Source organism: Phyllobates terribilis, unplaced genomic scaffold (genome assembly GCF_046119375.1).
Source record: "Phyllobates terribilis strain yellow unplaced genomic scaffold, ASM4611937v1 Scaffold_2__4_contigs__length_985480577, whole genome shotgun sequence".
In the NCBI taxonomy this organism is placed as follows: domain Eukaryota; kingdom Metazoa; phylum Chordata; class Amphibia; order Anura; family Dendrobatidae; genus Phyllobates; species Phyllobates terribilis.
Window position 1 is genome coordinate 948043138 of NW_027362762.1, and position 17289 is coordinate 948060426.

The 17289-nt window shown below is 45.6% G+C and overlaps 1 protein-coding gene across 1 annotated transcript in view; it reads right to left on the bottom strand.

Annotated features, from left to right (window-relative positions):
• Nucleotides 1-17289, bottom strand: part of LOC141253093 (cell surface glycoprotein CD200 receptor 1-B-like) — a 116380-nt gene that overhangs the window by 7552 nt on the left and 91539 nt on the right. The window contains exons 3-5 of the mRNA XM_073670852.1: nt 13544-13801; nt 4197-4293; nt 2862-2916 (exon numbers count right to left, since the gene is read on the bottom strand). Of these exons, the coding sequence (XP_073526953.1) occupies nt 2862-2916; nt 4197-4293; nt 13544-13801 (410 nt within the window). The remainder of the gene's footprint in view (nt 1-2861; nt 2917-4196; nt 4294-13543; nt 13802-17289) is intronic.

The window sequence follows — 17289 nt, forward strand, 5'->3', positions numbered from 1 at the left end:
GGTCCCTACCTAAGAAGGCCTGAAGGGGAGCAGAGAAGACAAGCTCCACAGGCAAAAGGATCCCAGGGAGATGCAGACGGAGCGGCATACGCCACCTGTCCTCACTATTCTGGCCTAGTCAGAGTGACTCCTGCTGCAAAAGGGGTGCACGGCCCCCGATATCTGGCTTTGCTACTTCATGTCCTAGTCAGAAAAGCCCGGAGGCTTAGAGGATCCCACCGGGTAACGGAAGGAGCGGAGTCGCCACCCGTACCCTTGTTCTGTGTATAGCCAGAGGGAGACCCAGCCTTGTAACACGCACCACATACGGACAGGAGAGGACCTAGTGGGAAAGTCTAGGAACACTCTGGTTAAGGGGGTCCTCATTGATGCACCCGAACTACCCGGAGTGTGCTGAACCCCTTCCTGGTGGCCGCAGCGCGCCGTGAGGAGCAAGGAGAAGCCTTGCAGCTGACACCTAACAACGTGAGTAAAGCTTGGAAGACTGCATGGATTGCCTACGGTCCCTTATTTCAGCGCGACACCACACCGCACCATCCACTACGACTCCCCTGGTCCGTCTTCTCTGCCCTGAGGCTCTGCTCCGCCTGTGGGGAGTAGTACCATCTTCTGCTGCCACTGCATCCCGCCTCAGAGGACTTCCGCAGCGCTGGTGGCGAATCACCAGACTTCACAGGTGGCGTAGTCATTTAATCCACTCGATTACCACCATCCCTCCTGGCCCCTTATTTTTACTGTGACCACCCTGGGCATGGGCTGGGCCTAGGCCACGACTGCATCCACCGTACACCAGGAGGCCCGGTTCTGAGTACCCCCATCTCTCAGGGTAGGGCCAGCGAGCGGGAGCGAGGCATCACATAAACTCCTGTGCCCACCCCATATGGTTATACAGTTAGGTCCATATATATTTGTACAGAGACAACATTTTTCTAATTTTGGTTCTAGACATTACCACAATGAATTTTAAACAAAACAATTCAGATGCAGTTGAAGTTCAGACTTTCAGCTTTCATTTGAGGGTATCCACATTAAAATTGGATGAATGGTTTAGGAGTTTCAGCTCCTTAACATGTTCCACCCTGTTTTTAAAGGGACCAAAAGTAATTGGACAATTGACTCCAAGGCTATTTCATGGACAGTTGTGGGCAATCCCTTTGTTATGTCTCTCTCAATTAAGCAGATAAAAGGCCTGGAGTTGATTTGAGGTGTGGTGCTTGCATTTGGAAGGTTTTGCTGTAAAGTAAACATGTGGTCAAAGGAGCTCTCCATGCAGGTGAAACAAGCCATCCTTAAGCTGCAAAAACAGAAAAAAACCATCCGAGAAATTGCTACAATATTAGGAGTGGCAAAATCTACAGTTTGGTACATCCTGAGAAAGAAAGAAAGCACTGGTGAACTCATCAATGCAAAAAGACCTGGGTGCCCACGGAAGACAACAGTGATGGATGATCGCAGAATAATCTCCATGGTGAAGAGAAACCCCTTCACAACAGCCAACCAAGTGAACAACACTCTCCAGGAGGTAGGCGTATCAATATCCAAATCTACCATAAAGAGAAGACTGCATGAAAGTAAATACAGAGGATTCACTGCACGATGCAAGCCACTCATAAGCATCAAGAAGAAAAAGGCTAGACTGGACTTTGCTAAAAAACATCTAAAAAAGCCAGCACAGTTCTGGAAGAACATTCTTTGGACAGATGAAACCAAGATCAACCTCTACCAGAATGATGGAAGGAGAAAAGTATGGCGAAGGCGTGGTAGAGCTCATGATCCAAAGCATACCACATCATCTGTAAAACACGGCCGAGGCAGTGTGATGGCTTGGGCATGCATGGCTGCCAGTGGCACTGGATCACTAGTATTTATTGATGATGTGACACAGGACAGAAGCAGCCGAATGAATTCTGATGTATTCAGAGCCATACTGTGTGCTCAGATCCAGCCAAATGCAGCCAAACTAATTGGTCGTCGTTTCATACTACAGATGGACAATGACCCAAAACATAAAGCCAAAGCAACCCAGGAGTTTATTAAAGCAAAGAAGTGGAATATTCTTAAATGGCCAAGTCAGTCACCTGATCTCAACCCAATTGAGCATGCATTTCACTAATTAAAGACTAAACCTCAGACAGAAAGGCCCACAAACAAGCAGCAACTGAAAACCACCGCAGTGAAGGCCTGGCAGAGCATCAAAAAGGAGGAAACACAGCGTCTGGTGATGCCCATGAGTTCAAGACTTCAGGCAGTCATTGCCAACAAAGGGTTTTCAACATTTTATTTACAATTATTTCATCTGTCCAATTACTTTTGGTCCCTTTAAAAACAGGGTGGCACATGTTAAGGAGCTGAAACTCCTAAACCTTTAATCCAATTTTAATGTGGATACCCTCAAATGAAAGCTGAAAGTCTGAACTTCAACTGCATCTGAATTGTTTTGTTTAAAATTCATTGTGGTAATGTCTAGAACCAAAATTAGAAAAATGTTGTCTCTGTCCAAATATATATGGTCCTAACTGTATATGTCAGATAGATGTCAATAGGGGCATTAATGGGTGTGAAATTATGCTAAGGGCTCATGAACCACGGGGTCTGAACTGTTATGACTTCATACAATGACCTCTTCAATTTGACAAAAAATAATTTGGAAATGTTAAATCTAACTCTCAGAAGTTTACAATGTGTGATGATAGCATATTACAATTCAGACCAATAGCTTGTGTTTTTTTTTTCACCCTTCAATGTCATGAGGGTTTTTTTCGCTATCATTTTTACAAACTGACAAAACCCCTGCGTTTTGCCAAAATTTCATAATTCAAGTAAAATACAGTGAAAAATTACGATAATAAATAAATTCTTACCGTGCTGGGATTTTCTTGCGTGGTGGGACTGTTGCGATTCATGCTGAGACAAGTTCTGGGGAGCAGAAAGTGATGGTGAATTTTTTGGAGGATTTTTGGATCTGGTCATAGTAACTTTCAACCAAGTTTGGTGCCACAATCACTGCTTCCCACCTATCCATAAGGTGCTGATCATTTGGGGTCCTACCTCGCCGTACCCTTGGAAATTATGAGATTGGGGGCCCCCAGTTTTCTGGTGACAGTGGTCAGTTGTACACTGATAGTTTATGGAGCTGATGGAAATAATCAAGTACAGAACTCGTGTATATCTGTAGGACTCATCCAGATTTCTGTGCCAATCAGTGTGAAATTGGATCACAATGTACGGACTGGCCATTGCTCTCCTGACTGGAGCATGACAGCTTCATACATTTCTATGGGGCTTTGCAAATTGTCTCTTCAGAGAATTTCAACTCTACTGCCACCTATTGAAAGTAGTAATCTTAAAAGTCAATATCGACCTTTAATGAGCCTTGTCACATGACTTAGGATAAAAGCTATTTCACAATCTCAATTTGCAGACATGGTGTTTCAGGGTGTTGCCCCTCATCACTGCAAAGCATGAGCTCTGATTTGGCTGTATGAGAGGCCTCTGACTGGGACCTAAGGGGGTAATATTTCTCCTTGTGGAGAGCGACATGCTTGACATGCCATGGTTGTGGCATGTCAGACTGTGACGCTCAGGTCGGGAAACGCACAGTCAGTCTGTGCATCTGAATGAGCCCTTAGGTTGGGTTCAAATCACGTTTGACCCCACGTTCAAGCCTTTGTCGGGACCTTCTGCTTGAAGCTCCATAAAACGAGATTCAGACTAAACCCCCCAAAGCCTTAGCAGAGCCATTTATGGTAATGGGGCAGATGGAGATACTTTGCACTGTGTCTGTCCTTGGTGTCTGAAAAGTGCTGTCTACCAAGGAGACCAGAAGGAGCACAAAGTGACTTGTGTGCTTCATCAGGGTTTCTATCAAAATGAATCTCAAAAGTGCGGTCAAATTTTGGTGTTTATTCCAGGACTTTTACATTGATTGCCTATCCTTAGAATAGGTGATCAGCATCGGTGGGGGAGCGACGCTCGACACCCCTGCCAATCAGCTGTACATATTATCAGTGCCATGTGTCAAGGGCGGTGGCTAACTGCTAATTTCAATAGCTTAACCAAACCAGCCCCCTTCTTTGTGACGGATCTAAACTTTTTTTTTTGTCCACTGAACAGTATCTTTAATAAGTGTCTTTGCGGTCCCTTGCTAATTATCTTATACTAAATAGCTAAGAAATATTAGAATTCAGTAGAAATACCTGATATTTGATCGCTGCCACCACAAAAGAATCCCAAGAAACAGCACAAAGACTAATATTAAGCTGAGGATTAAGATTAAGTGATTTGGTCCGGCACCTTTAAAAAAGAAGAATAAAAGTAAAAATAGAATACGAAATACATCTGTATTAAGAGTTTTCAATACCAACCCATGTAACCCAAGCCTTAAAGAGGTTATCCGGCCTTAGGGTACAAGTCTGCAGTCACTTGTTAATCGTCATCAGTGAATCCTCACGTTGCAGGCACTGAGCGCTTTGAGGATTCTCTGGTGTCAGCGATGGAAACGGCGGGCGCGTGACTGCAAGTATGAGATTTGCATATATTTGGTCACATACCGACTAGACGTGTGCAGCCTCGCTCAATGCAAGTGTATTGAGCAAAGCCGGACATTTCTAGTCGGAATGTGGCCGGAAGTATACAGATCGCACGATGTGAGGATTTAAAAGTCTGCAGTCACATACAGTGACTACTGACCTGTAGTATATTGCCGGACAACCCCTTTAATGTCTTTTTAGTATATTTTTACTAAATGAGAAATAAAAAATGAAATAATTTATTCCTTTGTTAAATTATTGGATTTACTGGTCACAGTAAGGCTGCGTGCACACGATGCGTTTTTCATGCGTTTATGCTGCGGAATTTCCGCAGCGGAAACGCTTCAAAACTGCATGGTAATCCGCACCCCATGGTCCCCAATGGCATTCCGCAATGTCAATGCACATGCTGCGGATTTTTCCACAGCGTTTCTGCAGCGCAAATAAATACGCAGCATGTTCATTAATTTTGAGGAAGCGCAGCGGAAGCGCCGCCATTGACTTGCATTGAGATGCATAGAATCCGTGACTGTACATTTGTACAAGCGGATTTTATGCGTCTCTATGTGCGGATGGTACCCAGTTCTGGAGGAGAGAAGACTCTCATCCAGACCTGGGTACCATTGTACCTGTGAAAAAAAGAATAAAATAATAAATAAAGTTTATATTCACCTGTCCGGCGGCCCCTGCAGCGCTTACCTTCCAGGACCTGAGATGACGTCGCGGTCATGTGACCGCAAGCTGTCTCGCGAGATGCCAGCAACCCGGAAGAAGCCAGGACGAGCGCGACAGCACACGCAGCGGGGGATCGGGGGTAAGTATAGCTTTATTTTTTTATTTTTACAGTCACACTATATATGCCTTTTGCATGAATTTATATAGTGTGACCTAGTTGTCAAGCACTTTCCAAGTGATGCTATCGCTTGGAAAGGGCTTGTCAGTCCGTATGCGGAAACACATGCGTTAACGCATGTGGATACGCATGTGAATCCGCATGTATTCCGCATATATTCTGCAGGAAAAACGCATGCACAATCTGCATGTGTTTTTTCTGCCAGGGAGATGCAGAAATGCTGCAGAAATTTTCTGCTTCATTTCTGCATCGTGAGCACATTGTTATGAACTGCTACAAACACTAAGGAAAGATAGGAAAACTGTCCCTACAGTAGGACTAAGCTGATTCCCTATGATGCAACGGGGGGGACCTGTTCCTTGTGAACAGACCCGCCTAAGTCCTCGGCTAGTCTGAACGCAGACCTATAGATATAAGGGAAGGGTCCCTACAAGAACTAAGGACTGGGATATAGTTGGACACCTCCTAGCAGAAATTGTAGCAGAGCAAAGACAAACAAACAAACAGAAATACTAGTGGTCAAAAGACCAAGCAAACTACAGAGAAAGGTACAAAGCACCTGGCTAGCTTAAGAGTAAAAGTAACACTGAAGTCCAGCAAGGCCAGGAGGGTGGAGCTGGATTATATAGGCAAAAAGTCATGTGACCAGCAAAATAGAAAAAACTAACAGGAGGGTTCTAGCACACATAGCCTTAAGAAGAGCTACTCTGCCTGTATTCCCGAGACAGTACTGCCTGCCTATATCATGGGGGCACTGGTTCTCCGTCCAGTCCAGACTCCAGAATCCTACTGGTTGCTGTGACGTTGGGGTCCACATGATAACACTCAAATCAGACAAGAAGTAGTGTCTTGAAGACCACCAAAGGTTTAATTATATTAGGACAACGCAGCTAGCCTATTGTACTGACTTTTGTTGATTTTTTTTACTCTCCCTAGTACAGAGCCATTTTGGGCTTCAGGAAAATACAAAAAAAAACATTTTTTATTTATTTATTTTTAGCCTTGTCATGTGTGACCACACAGCTTTTCTTCTTAATTATGCCAGACAAATTCAGTAAGTAAGGAGCCATATGCTTTTATCTTCATGTTGACTTTAGCATTTGAATAATCCTGAATGTTGACACTTGAGTTGAGATGTACTGTAACCTGTTGACTGCAAATCTTGCAATATAGAGACATGGAGCAATACCGTGATAATATGCTGATTACGTATTATACCAAACCATGTAAGTTGATTAAATGCTCAAACAATGAGTCATGAACCCCTTCCATCTTGATCCCTGACCCTTGACCTGTGAATGATGGCTGCAAGGACAGCTGTGATCTATAAAAAAAGGGGTCTCTGCCTCTATTCGCTGTCATTCTACAGCATGTCAGCTTAGGGGTGTTCTGCCCCAGCTGGAGGAATACAGATAGGATTCATTGACCATTGCTGAACCCTCAGAGACGTCTTGAAGAATCCAGGTTGGGACAATCAGGCCACCTGGCCCCAGACTTCACTGCTCTCGGCTAGCTTCCTAAGCTTGTCATTACCTTCTCTCTTTGGGGACGCGCAAAAAGCGGGGTGCCACTGGTGGGGGTAGTCGGCCCTTAAAGCCCTGAAATAACAGCTTCTCTATTCTCGGCGGGCCAGCGGAAGGGTGAGGTGTCACGGGTGTGTTGCCACGAAGATCGTCACGAGTACACAGCCTGACTTCTCGCAGCTGACTTGTTGGTGCTTTGTGTTTTCTCGGCAGTGTAGGAGTTAATTCTCTCTCTCTCTGGGCTAGCTGAGGTCCAGCCTCGCCCAGCTGCAATCAATGCTTCTTTAGTGAGACTCCTTTATATTCCTGCAGGTCTGTTTGGGAGGTGTCGGTGAAAGCTTTTCATTCAGACTTACAGAGCGGATCGTGGTGTTTGGAGTTGCTGAGATAAGTGTATTTGGAAGTGTGTTTTCCCTTTCCTCGCTTTATCATTTATCTCCTTTCCCGTTGGTGTTCCCTCTGTTGTAGTTGTTTAGAAGTTGTATGCAAGGTGGTTTTGGTTTTTCCCTTGTACTGTCTCGTTCGTCTAAATACTGTGTGTGGGCATATTATTTCTGGTTCCCTATTGTTGTGATCGGGGTCCTTCTCAGGACTAGATTACTTAGGTGCAGGGATCCTCAGAAGGTAGGGGTTACGCTGGCGGCCTGGACCTCTGTACCTTTAACAGTACCTCCAGGATGAGGGATTAGTCAGGGCCCCAGCTTAGGGTCAGCTTAGGCCCCCTACCTCCAGTATTCTGTGACAGTGTGACATTTTCACCGACCATCTTAGTTTTTCTCCAGCTACCATGGATCCAGTAGCCGGTCTAGCTCGGCAGTTGCAGAGTTTGTCCATGGGGCTGGCGGACGTTAGGTCCAAGGTTTTGCATCCTCTGGAGCAAGCCGGACCAGAACCTAAAGTAGCTCTCCCTGACAGGTTCACTGGGGGGCGGGACAAGTTTTTTGTTTTCCGGGAGGCATGCAAATTGTACTTTCGGCTGCGGCCTCGGTCATCGGGCAGTGAAGAACAAAGGGTGGGAATTGTCATCTCGCTCCTACAAGGGGACCCACAATCTTGGGCGTTCTCTCTTCCCCCAAGCTCCCCGGTTCTCCAGTCAGTGGATAGGTTTTTCGCTGCTCTGGGACTCGTATATGATGACCCAGATCGGATCTCCCTTGCTGAGTCTAAGTTACGTAGGATTCAGCAGGGAGATCGTCCGGCGGAGGAATTCTGTTCGGAGTTCCGTAGGTGGGCCACGGACACCCAGTGGAATGACCCGGCTCTTAGGAGCCAGTTTTGTCATGGTTTATCTGACAAATTACAGGATGTGTTGGCACAGTATGACTCTCCCGCGTCACTGGAAGCCGCTATGGCCCTTGCTATTCGCGTTGACAGACGGCTTCGGGAGAGGTGCGGGATAACTCTACCCCCTGTAATGTCTCCACCTCCTACAAGGTCCCCTCATATGGTGGTTCCCCTGGTCAGTCCGGAGGAGCCTATGCAATTAGGAGGGACATCATTTCGGGGAAGGGGACCGGTGGTGCGCCATAAGACAGGAAGGTGTTTTCTCTGCGGGAAAAAGGGACATTTTATTGGGGGGTGTCCATCCCGTCCCTTGCAGAGTAAAGAGTCGTCGAAAAAACTGTTGATCCCAGGTTGTGTGGTGGACGGCAATCTGGGAGTAGGTATTTCGTCCCTAGGTTCGTCTCAGTTTCTCGTACCGGCGGAGGTGGTGGTGGGTACGAGAACTGAGAGGATATCTGTTCTTCTGGATAGTGGGGCCGGGGCTAATCTGGTTGATGCTCGGTTTGCCCGGGTTCAAGGTATGCGATTGAGTGAGTTGGCTAAACCCATCCCCATATTCTCGATCGATGCCAGACCTCTCGGTCAGGGAAGTTTTTTGCAAGCTGTGCATGGCGTAAAACTTCAAGTGGGGGCAATACATAAAGAACTGTTGTCTTGCTACGTGTTGGAGGGTCTTCCCACTCCTATAGTGTTGGGCCTTCCTTGGTTAGCTAAGCATAACCCGGTTATTAATTGGCAAACCAGAGAGATAAGCCAATGGAGTAAATTCTGTAATAAAAACTGCATGAACACGGTCATCGGTGCGGTTACTCCTTGGGTCTTACCTCCATTTCTGGCGGACTTTGAGGATGTATTCTCGGAGAATGGGTGTCAGGAACTACCTCCTCATCGCGTGTATGACTGTTCTGTAAAACTGCTCCCTGAGGCCAAGTTACCTAAAGCTAGGTTGTATAACCTTTCTGGTCCTGAGAGGCAGGCCATGAAGGATTATATTTCTGAAAGTCTGGCTAAGGGGCATATTAGACCTTCATCTTCTCCGGTGGCCGCGGGGTTCTTCTTTGTTAAGAAGAAAGATGGAGGCCTACGCCCTTGCCTGGATTTCCGTGAACTTAATCGGATTACGGTCCGAGATCCGTATCCGCTCCCACTTATTCCCGATCTCTTTAATCAGATCGTGGGCGCCAAATGGTTCTCTAAGTTGGATCTCAGGGGGGCGTACAATCTGATTAGGATGAAGGAGGGGGATGAGTGGAAGACGGCTTTTAACACTCCGGAGGGGCATTATGAGAACCTTGTCATGCCATTCGGTCTGACTAATGCCCCGGCGGTGTTTCAACACTTTGTTAATGATATTTTTCGCCACCTGGTGGGACAGTTTGTTGTCATATATCTGGATGATATCTTAATTTACTCACCGGATCTGGTGTCTCATCAGGAGCACGTTAGGCAGGTGTTACAGATCTTGCGGGATAATAAACTGTATGCCAAGTGGGAAAAGTGTGTGTTCGCCGTACAGGAACTCCAGTTTTTAGGCTTCCTGGTTTCAGCGTCCGGTTTTCGTATGGACCCTGGGAAAGTGCGGGCAGTTCTTGAGTGGGATCGGCCGGAGAATCTTAAGGCACTACAACGTTTCCTGGGGTTTGCTAACTATTACCGGAAGTTCATTCGTAATTTCTCGTCCATGGTTAAGCCTCTCACAGACATGACTAAAAAGGGGACGGGTTTTTCTAGGTGGTCTGACAAGGCTTGTCAAGCATTCTCCTCCTTGAAAAAATGTTTTGCCTCGGCACCCATACTCATTCAACCTGATGCGTCTCAGCCATTCTTTGTAGAGGTAGACGCTTCCGAGGTAGGGGTGGGAGCAGTATTGTCACAGGGTTCGTCCCCTGGTAAGTGGCATCCGTGCGCCTTTTTCTCTAAAAAATTGTCGTCCGCTGAGAGGAATTACGATGTCGGCAATAGGGAACTCTTGGCCATTAAGTTAGCTTTTGAGGAGTGGCGCCATTTTTTGGAGGGGGCAGTTCATCCGGTCACCGTCATCACCGATCACAAGAACCTGCTATATCTGGAGTCCGCTAAACGTCTGAATCCCAGACAAGCTAGGTGGTCATTGTTTTTTACCAGGTTTAATTTCGTCGTTACATATCGTCCTGGGTCTAAAAATGTAAAGGCGGATGCCTTATCTCGTAGTTTCCCTGGGGCCGGGAATACGGACGACCCGATTCCTATTCTTCAGGAGGGGGTGGTGGTTTCGGCAGTATGCTCTGAGCTGGAGGAGGAGATATTGGAGGCTCAGGGAGACGCCCCTGTTGGACCTCCGGGGAGACTGTTCGTTCCAGATCAGTTGCGACAAAAGGTGATCGAGGCACACCATAACTCAGTTTTTGCAGGACACCCGGGGAGTAAAGCAACTGTGGATCTCCTCTCGCGTCGGTTTTGGTGGCCTAACTTACATAAAGAGGTGGTAACTTTTGTCGCGTCCTGTGGGGTTTGTGCGCGCTCTAAGACCTCACATACCCGTCCGTCTGGGGCCCTCTTACCTTTGAAGATCCCGGAGCGTCCTTGGACTCATCTGTCTATGGACTTTATTACTGACCTCCCTCCGTCTTCGGGTAAAACGGTCATACTCGTTGTAGTGGACAGGTTCAGCAAGATGGCACATTTTATCGCTCTTCCGGCTCTCCCTAATGCTAAAACTCTTGCGCAGGTGTTCATTGGGGAGATTGTGAGGCTTCACGGGGTACCCTCCGAGGTGGTGTCTGATCGGGGGTCTCAGTTTGTGTCCAAGTTCTGGAAGGCGTTTTGTGCACGGCGGGGGATGCATTTGTCATTCTCGTCGGCTTTTCATCCTCAGACCAATGGTCAGACGGAACGTATGAACTAGAGCTTGGAGACATATCTTCGGTGTTTTGTGTCAGAGAACCAGGAGGACTGGGCTTCTTTCCTACCTCTGGCAGAGTTTGCTCTCAATAATAGGCGGAGCGAGTCCACTGGTAAGTCCCCGTTTTTTGGGGCATATGGTTTTCACCCCCAGTTTTGTACTTTCAGTAGGGGGGGCTCTTCGGGGGTTCCGGAGGAGGAACGATTTTCCTCATCTCTCGCTTCAGTATGGAGAGGGGTGCTGAAGAATCTGAATACTATGGGGAACCGATACAAACGTATGGCTGATAGGAGGAGAGTGTCTGGTCCGGACCTAAGTGTGAACGATCAGGTATGGTTGTCTACCAGGAATATTAAACTTAAGGTTCCCTCCTGGAAACTGGGTCCCAGGTTCATCGGGCCGTACAGAATCAGTTCTGTTATTAATCCGGTGGCATTCCGTCTTGACCTCCCCCCTACGTTTAAAATTCACAACGTGTTTCACAGATCATTGCTTAAGAGGTATGTGGCGCCGGTGGTACCGTCACCTTTACCTCCCCCTCCTGTGGTTGTCAATGGTAACTTGGAGTTCCAGGTATCGAGGGTCATTGATTCACGCTTTAATCGCCGGTCCCTTCAGTACTTGGTTCATTGGAAGGGGTATGGTCCTGAGGAGAGGATGTGGGTTCCTGCGTCGGATATTAACGCAGACCGATTAGTTCGGGCCTTCCACACGACTCACCCGGATAAACCTGGCCCTGAGGGTCCAGAGGCCCCTCTTAGAAGGGGGGGTACTGTCACGGGTGTGTTGCCACGAAGATCGTCACGAGTACACAGCCTGACTTCTCGCAGCTGACTTGTTGGTGCTTTGTGTTTTCTCGGCAGTGTAGGAGTTAATTCTCTCTCTCTCTGGGCTAGCTGAGGTCCAGCCTCGCCCAGCTGCAATCAATGCTTCTTTAGTGAGACTCCTTTATATTCCTGCAGGTCTGTTTGGGAGGTGTCGGTGAAAGCTTTTCATTCAGACTTACAGAGCGGATCGTGGTGTTTGGAGTTGCTGAGATAAGTGTATTTGGAAGTGTGTTTTCCCTTTCCTCGCTTTATCATTTATCTCCTTTCCCGTTTGTGTTCCCTCTGTTGTAGTTGTTTAGAAGTTGTATGCAAGGTGGTTTTGGTTTTTCCCTTGTACTGTCTCGTTCGTCTAAATACTGTGTGTGGGCATATTATTTCTGGTTCCCTATTGTTGTGATCGGGGTCCTTCTCAGGACTAGATTACTTAGGTGCAGGGATCCTCAGAAGGTAGGGGTTACGCTGGCGGCCTGGACCTCTGTACCTTTAACAGTACCTCCAGGATGAGGGATTAGTCAGGGCCCCAGCTTAGGGTCAGCTTAGGCCCCCTACCTCCAGTATTCTGTGACAGTGTGACATGAGGACTCTGTAATTTGCACTATCCTGGGTATCTGGGACTTTTCTATCTGTTTATTGGCCGCTTTGTGGTTCAATAAATTATTGCCACGCTGTTTTACCCTCACCCTGTGTTGTCTGAATAGCGTTTCGCCCACAGAAGACCCCAGATCTTCACATCATGTATCCTGGATTTTTTTTTTGGCTGATGTTTTATTGAGAGAGGCCATGTCACTTTCCTTAAATATATAGTTACCTGTTGTAAGTTACAGAGTTGGCAGTATTTTTTTTTAACAGACTGAACTTAAGATAAAAACAAATGAGCAAATACCCGGCAGTAAATAGATAAATAAATGACAATAATTCATGTAAATGACATAGGGTGCTTAGTTGACACTATTTTGATCAAAAGAGTGTAAAAATCATTCCACCACGACAAGGTGACCCAATCAGGACGGTTCCTTGAAGTTCACCTCAATGTGTGTTAGCAGACGTCAAGACGAGGACAGAGCAGGACCCAGACCTGACTGTACAGACACCAGCCCATGGAAAACTATTTAGACAAGATGCCCAGCCCATAAAGGGAAATTATTATTATTTAGGAAAGCAATCTTTCATCAAGGCTCATTGTATCCTACAAAACATGTAAGGCACATGCTACTCAAGTAATATTCCATGCAGACCTGCCAGAAGACTCATGATGACCTGTACTACCTCTGGCTTGTGTGTGCACAATTTAAGAAAAGGGTGAGCAAATAGTGGGCAACATCTTTAAGAAATAGGGTAGCACAGTGGCTTGGTGGTTAGCACTGTACTGTGGCTCAGTGCTTAGCACTTCAGCCTTGCTGTGCTGGGGACCTGGGTTCAAATCCCACCAACATCAACATCTGCAAGGAATTTGTATGTTCTCCCCGTGTTTGTGTGGGTTTCCTCTGAGTTCTCCCGTTCCCTCCCACACTACAAAGATTGATAGGGAATGTAGATTGTGAGCCCCAATGGGGACAACAATGATAATGTATGTAAAATCCTGTAGAATTAATGGCGCTATATAAGTTTAAAATAAATATATATATGGCAAGACACCTGATACAAACCCAAAACAAGCCCTGATATTCTTCTTTCTATTTGATTTGTGAAAGTCGGATGAGACGCAATACAGGTGACTTCTGTGACGTTGGATGTATTGTATGAGCTGAATACGGTCGTGGTTCCGTTAACTTCCGTTTTTCTCCAAGTTTTTACTTGGTCTTCAGATTCTGGGGTCCATGAGATATTGGCCGCTGGATTCCCACCGATTGCTTGGCACTCCGGATGCCCATTTTCATCCACATTTATTGTTACAAAAGGTTCAGCTGAAAGTATAAATGAAAAAAACAAAGAAAAGACTGATTGATGATGCTACAAAAGTGTAATCTGAACCCTAGTGAGCAGGCCCAGGGGCGATTCTGACACATTAGAAGACAATAGAGCTGTCCATAGTAGTGCACAAGTGAATATCATAATTATTAAACACTACGACAGTAGGGGACAGTCTTTCTACATATTTAGAGTTTGGGTTTCATGATCTTCAGACTTCAGGTTTCTGAAAGTTATACATCCTTATGTCTTTATTATGATTACCTGACACAGATTGACATGGCCTAGAGTATTATTCTCCACAGCTGCACTCATAATTCTGCAGATATAAAAGAGTCATGAAGAAGCCGGCACCTCCTGAAGACTGATTGCAATAATATTACTTGTCTGATTTGTAATTATTATTGTGATAGAAGTCTGATATATTTGTTCCTTTGCACTGTGAATGGCAGTAGAATAAAATGTAATTGAACACATCAGCATTTGCAGAAACAATGGTTTATGGAGTTTCCTTTTTATAGGACAGTTGTGTTCCTCAGTGCAACTTAATGTAAAACCAAAAAACAATTTGTGCTGTAAGCTATGTTCACATGCAGCATTCTTGCTGCGTTTTTTTTTTTTCTGCAACCAAAATCTACTCTCTTGGCAGTAAAAACGCTGCTTTCAAAATGCCCGTTTTACAATGTTTTATCACATTTTTTGCAGCATTTTTTTGGGTGTAGGTTACCTATGTGCTTAGGTTACAAAACATGTTTAATAAAATTAGATTTACTCACCAAAAAATGCACTAAAATGCTGTTGCGTTTTTGCATCATTTTTTCACTTTCTCAATGCTTTCTATTGGTGAAAAAAAACTGCAAAAAATGCTGAAAGGCTATGTTCACACACAGTGTTTTTTGATGCGTTTTTTTATGCAACCAAAACCTGCTCTCTTAGCAGTAAAAATGCTGCTTGCTAATTGCCCCTTTTTTTCAGCTTGTTCGCGGCGTCTTACGTGGCTTTTCCGCAGCGGCTGCAAAAAACACTGTTGCAGTTCTTGCAGCATTTTTTCAACTTTCTCATTGCTTTTTATGGGTGAAAAAAAGCTACAAAAACGCTGAAGGATTCGATACGCTGCAGATTTAAAAAACGCTCCAGTTCTCAAATTCAGTCCAAAAAAATAACATCAAGCGTGAGCATGAGATCTCTGGAATCTCACAGCTTTTGCTGCTACTGTAAAATGCAACTTTTTATTTGCATAAAAACATTTTAAAAAGTTACCAAAACCTCCATCTGAACATAGCCTTAGTCTTCCAGCTCTGAGTTTCCACTGCAGCCACAAGTGTCTGTAATTGTCTGCAGCGCTGACATCACATTCACATAGGTGCAGCCAATCACTGAGCTCAGTTGCTGTTGTGGCGCCCTGCTATTCACAGGTACCACAGGACCCAAAAGGGTGCATGGACAGGCTTCTCCACAAGAGGCCCTCATTACACATAGACACCTCCACCCTTCCACCTCATACCACCAGAGGGAGCCTGTAGGGATATATATATACTGGAGGGTGGAGTTAGTTAGTTAGAAGAAAGTGTGCTGGCACTTTAGATCAGTGAAGAAGCAGCACGTCAGCTGCTCTGCTGAGGGCCAGAGCGTGGCCGGAGACAAGGAGAAGAGTGAGAGGTGTTAAGGGGGCAGAGGAGCATCTTAGGCTCACCCCAGAACACAAGTCGGACACTGGGTCCGCGCCTACAGGGTCCTCTACGCCCAGTAGGAAATACCGGTATACCAAGGGGATTCCAGACCCCTGGTCAACCTAAAGCTACCATCATCTAAAGAACTAGGAACCATGAAGGCCCCAGCGTCCAGGGATAGTGGTAGCCAGAGGAAAGTTCTTACTACCAAGCAGGCAGGTGAAAGAGTGAACAGTACAGAAGTTAGGCCTAGTTCCAGGCGGGTCAGAAGCTTCAGAGAGAGGAAGAAATGGATCAGGAGGCCTACTACCCACTCACTGAGGAGAGTCCAGAAGTGCACCCTTCCTGCCCAGTACCCTGTACCATACCTGCAGTCTACAACAGTAAAGGTACTGAAGCGAACCCCCTGTGTGCGTGTCTGTTAATCTCCCCTGACCCGACTGGGCCACCTCTCACCTGCATCTCTTCTATCAACCCTGTCCCAGGGGGGGCCCCCTCCGCCTGTGGGGAGCCGAAACACCTCAGCTGCCATCCCATCACCCCTGGAGACCTGCAGCAGCGCTGGTATCCATTACCAGGAAACACAGGTGGCGTCACGAGACAAAATTATTATTTATCCCTTCAAGCAACAACCCCATTTAAAGAGCGACCCCAGAGTACGGGCCCGGGAGCCGACTGCCGTGACATCCCACAGAAGGTAAAGGCCCGGGTACCGAGTTCCTCATATTCCCTGGGTGAGACACTGTCAGCACTGCAGACAATAACAGAAATTCAGAGCTGGATCCGCGTAGATAGAGTAAAGCACTATTGTTTTTTTTCTTGTTAACAATAAACTACACCTTGGACACTCCTTTCCTGAAAATTAAAAACCTCCTTAACCACTTCGCGCCAGAGCCTGTTTTTGCTTTCGTGACCGGGCCAATTTTTTCAATTCTGACCACTGTCACTTTAAGAGGTAATTACTCTGGAACGCTTAAACGAATCCCCATGATTCTGAGAGTGTTTTTTCATGACATATTGTACTTCATGATTGTGGTAAAATTTCTTCGATATCACTTGCGTTTATTTGTGAAAAATCATAAATTTGGCGAAAATTTTGAAAATTTTGCAATTTTCAAACTTTGAATTTTCATGCCCTTAAATCAGAGAGATATGTTACACAAAATAGTTAATAAATAACATTTCCCACATGTCTACTTTACATCAGCACAATTTTGTAACCAAAATTTTTTTTTGTTAGGGAGCTATAAGGGTTAAAATTTGACCAGCGATTTCTCATTTTTCCAACAAAATTTACAAAAACATTTTTTTAGGGGCCGCATCATATTTAAAGTCACTTTGAGGGGTCTTTATGACAGAAAATACCCAAAAGTGACACCATTCTAAAAACTGCACCCCTCAAGGTGCTCAAAACCACATTCAAGAACTTTATTAACCCTTCAGGTGCTTCACAGCAATTTTTGGAATGTGGAAGAAAAAAATTAACATTTAACTTTTTTCACAAAAATGTTACTTTAGACCCATTTTTTTTTATTTTCACAGGGGTAACAGGAAAAAATGAACCCCAACATTTTTTTTGCAATTTCTCTTGAGCGCGCTGATACCCCATATGTGAGGGAAAACCACTGTTTGGGCGCACTGCAGGGTTCGGAAGGGAAGGAGTGCCATTAGACTTTTTGAATGTAAAATTTGCTTGAATAATTAACAGACACCATGTTGCGTTTGGGGAGCCCCTGATGCGCCTAAACAGTGGAAACACCCCACAAGTGACACCATTTTGTAAACTAGACCCCTCAGGGAACTTATCTAGATGT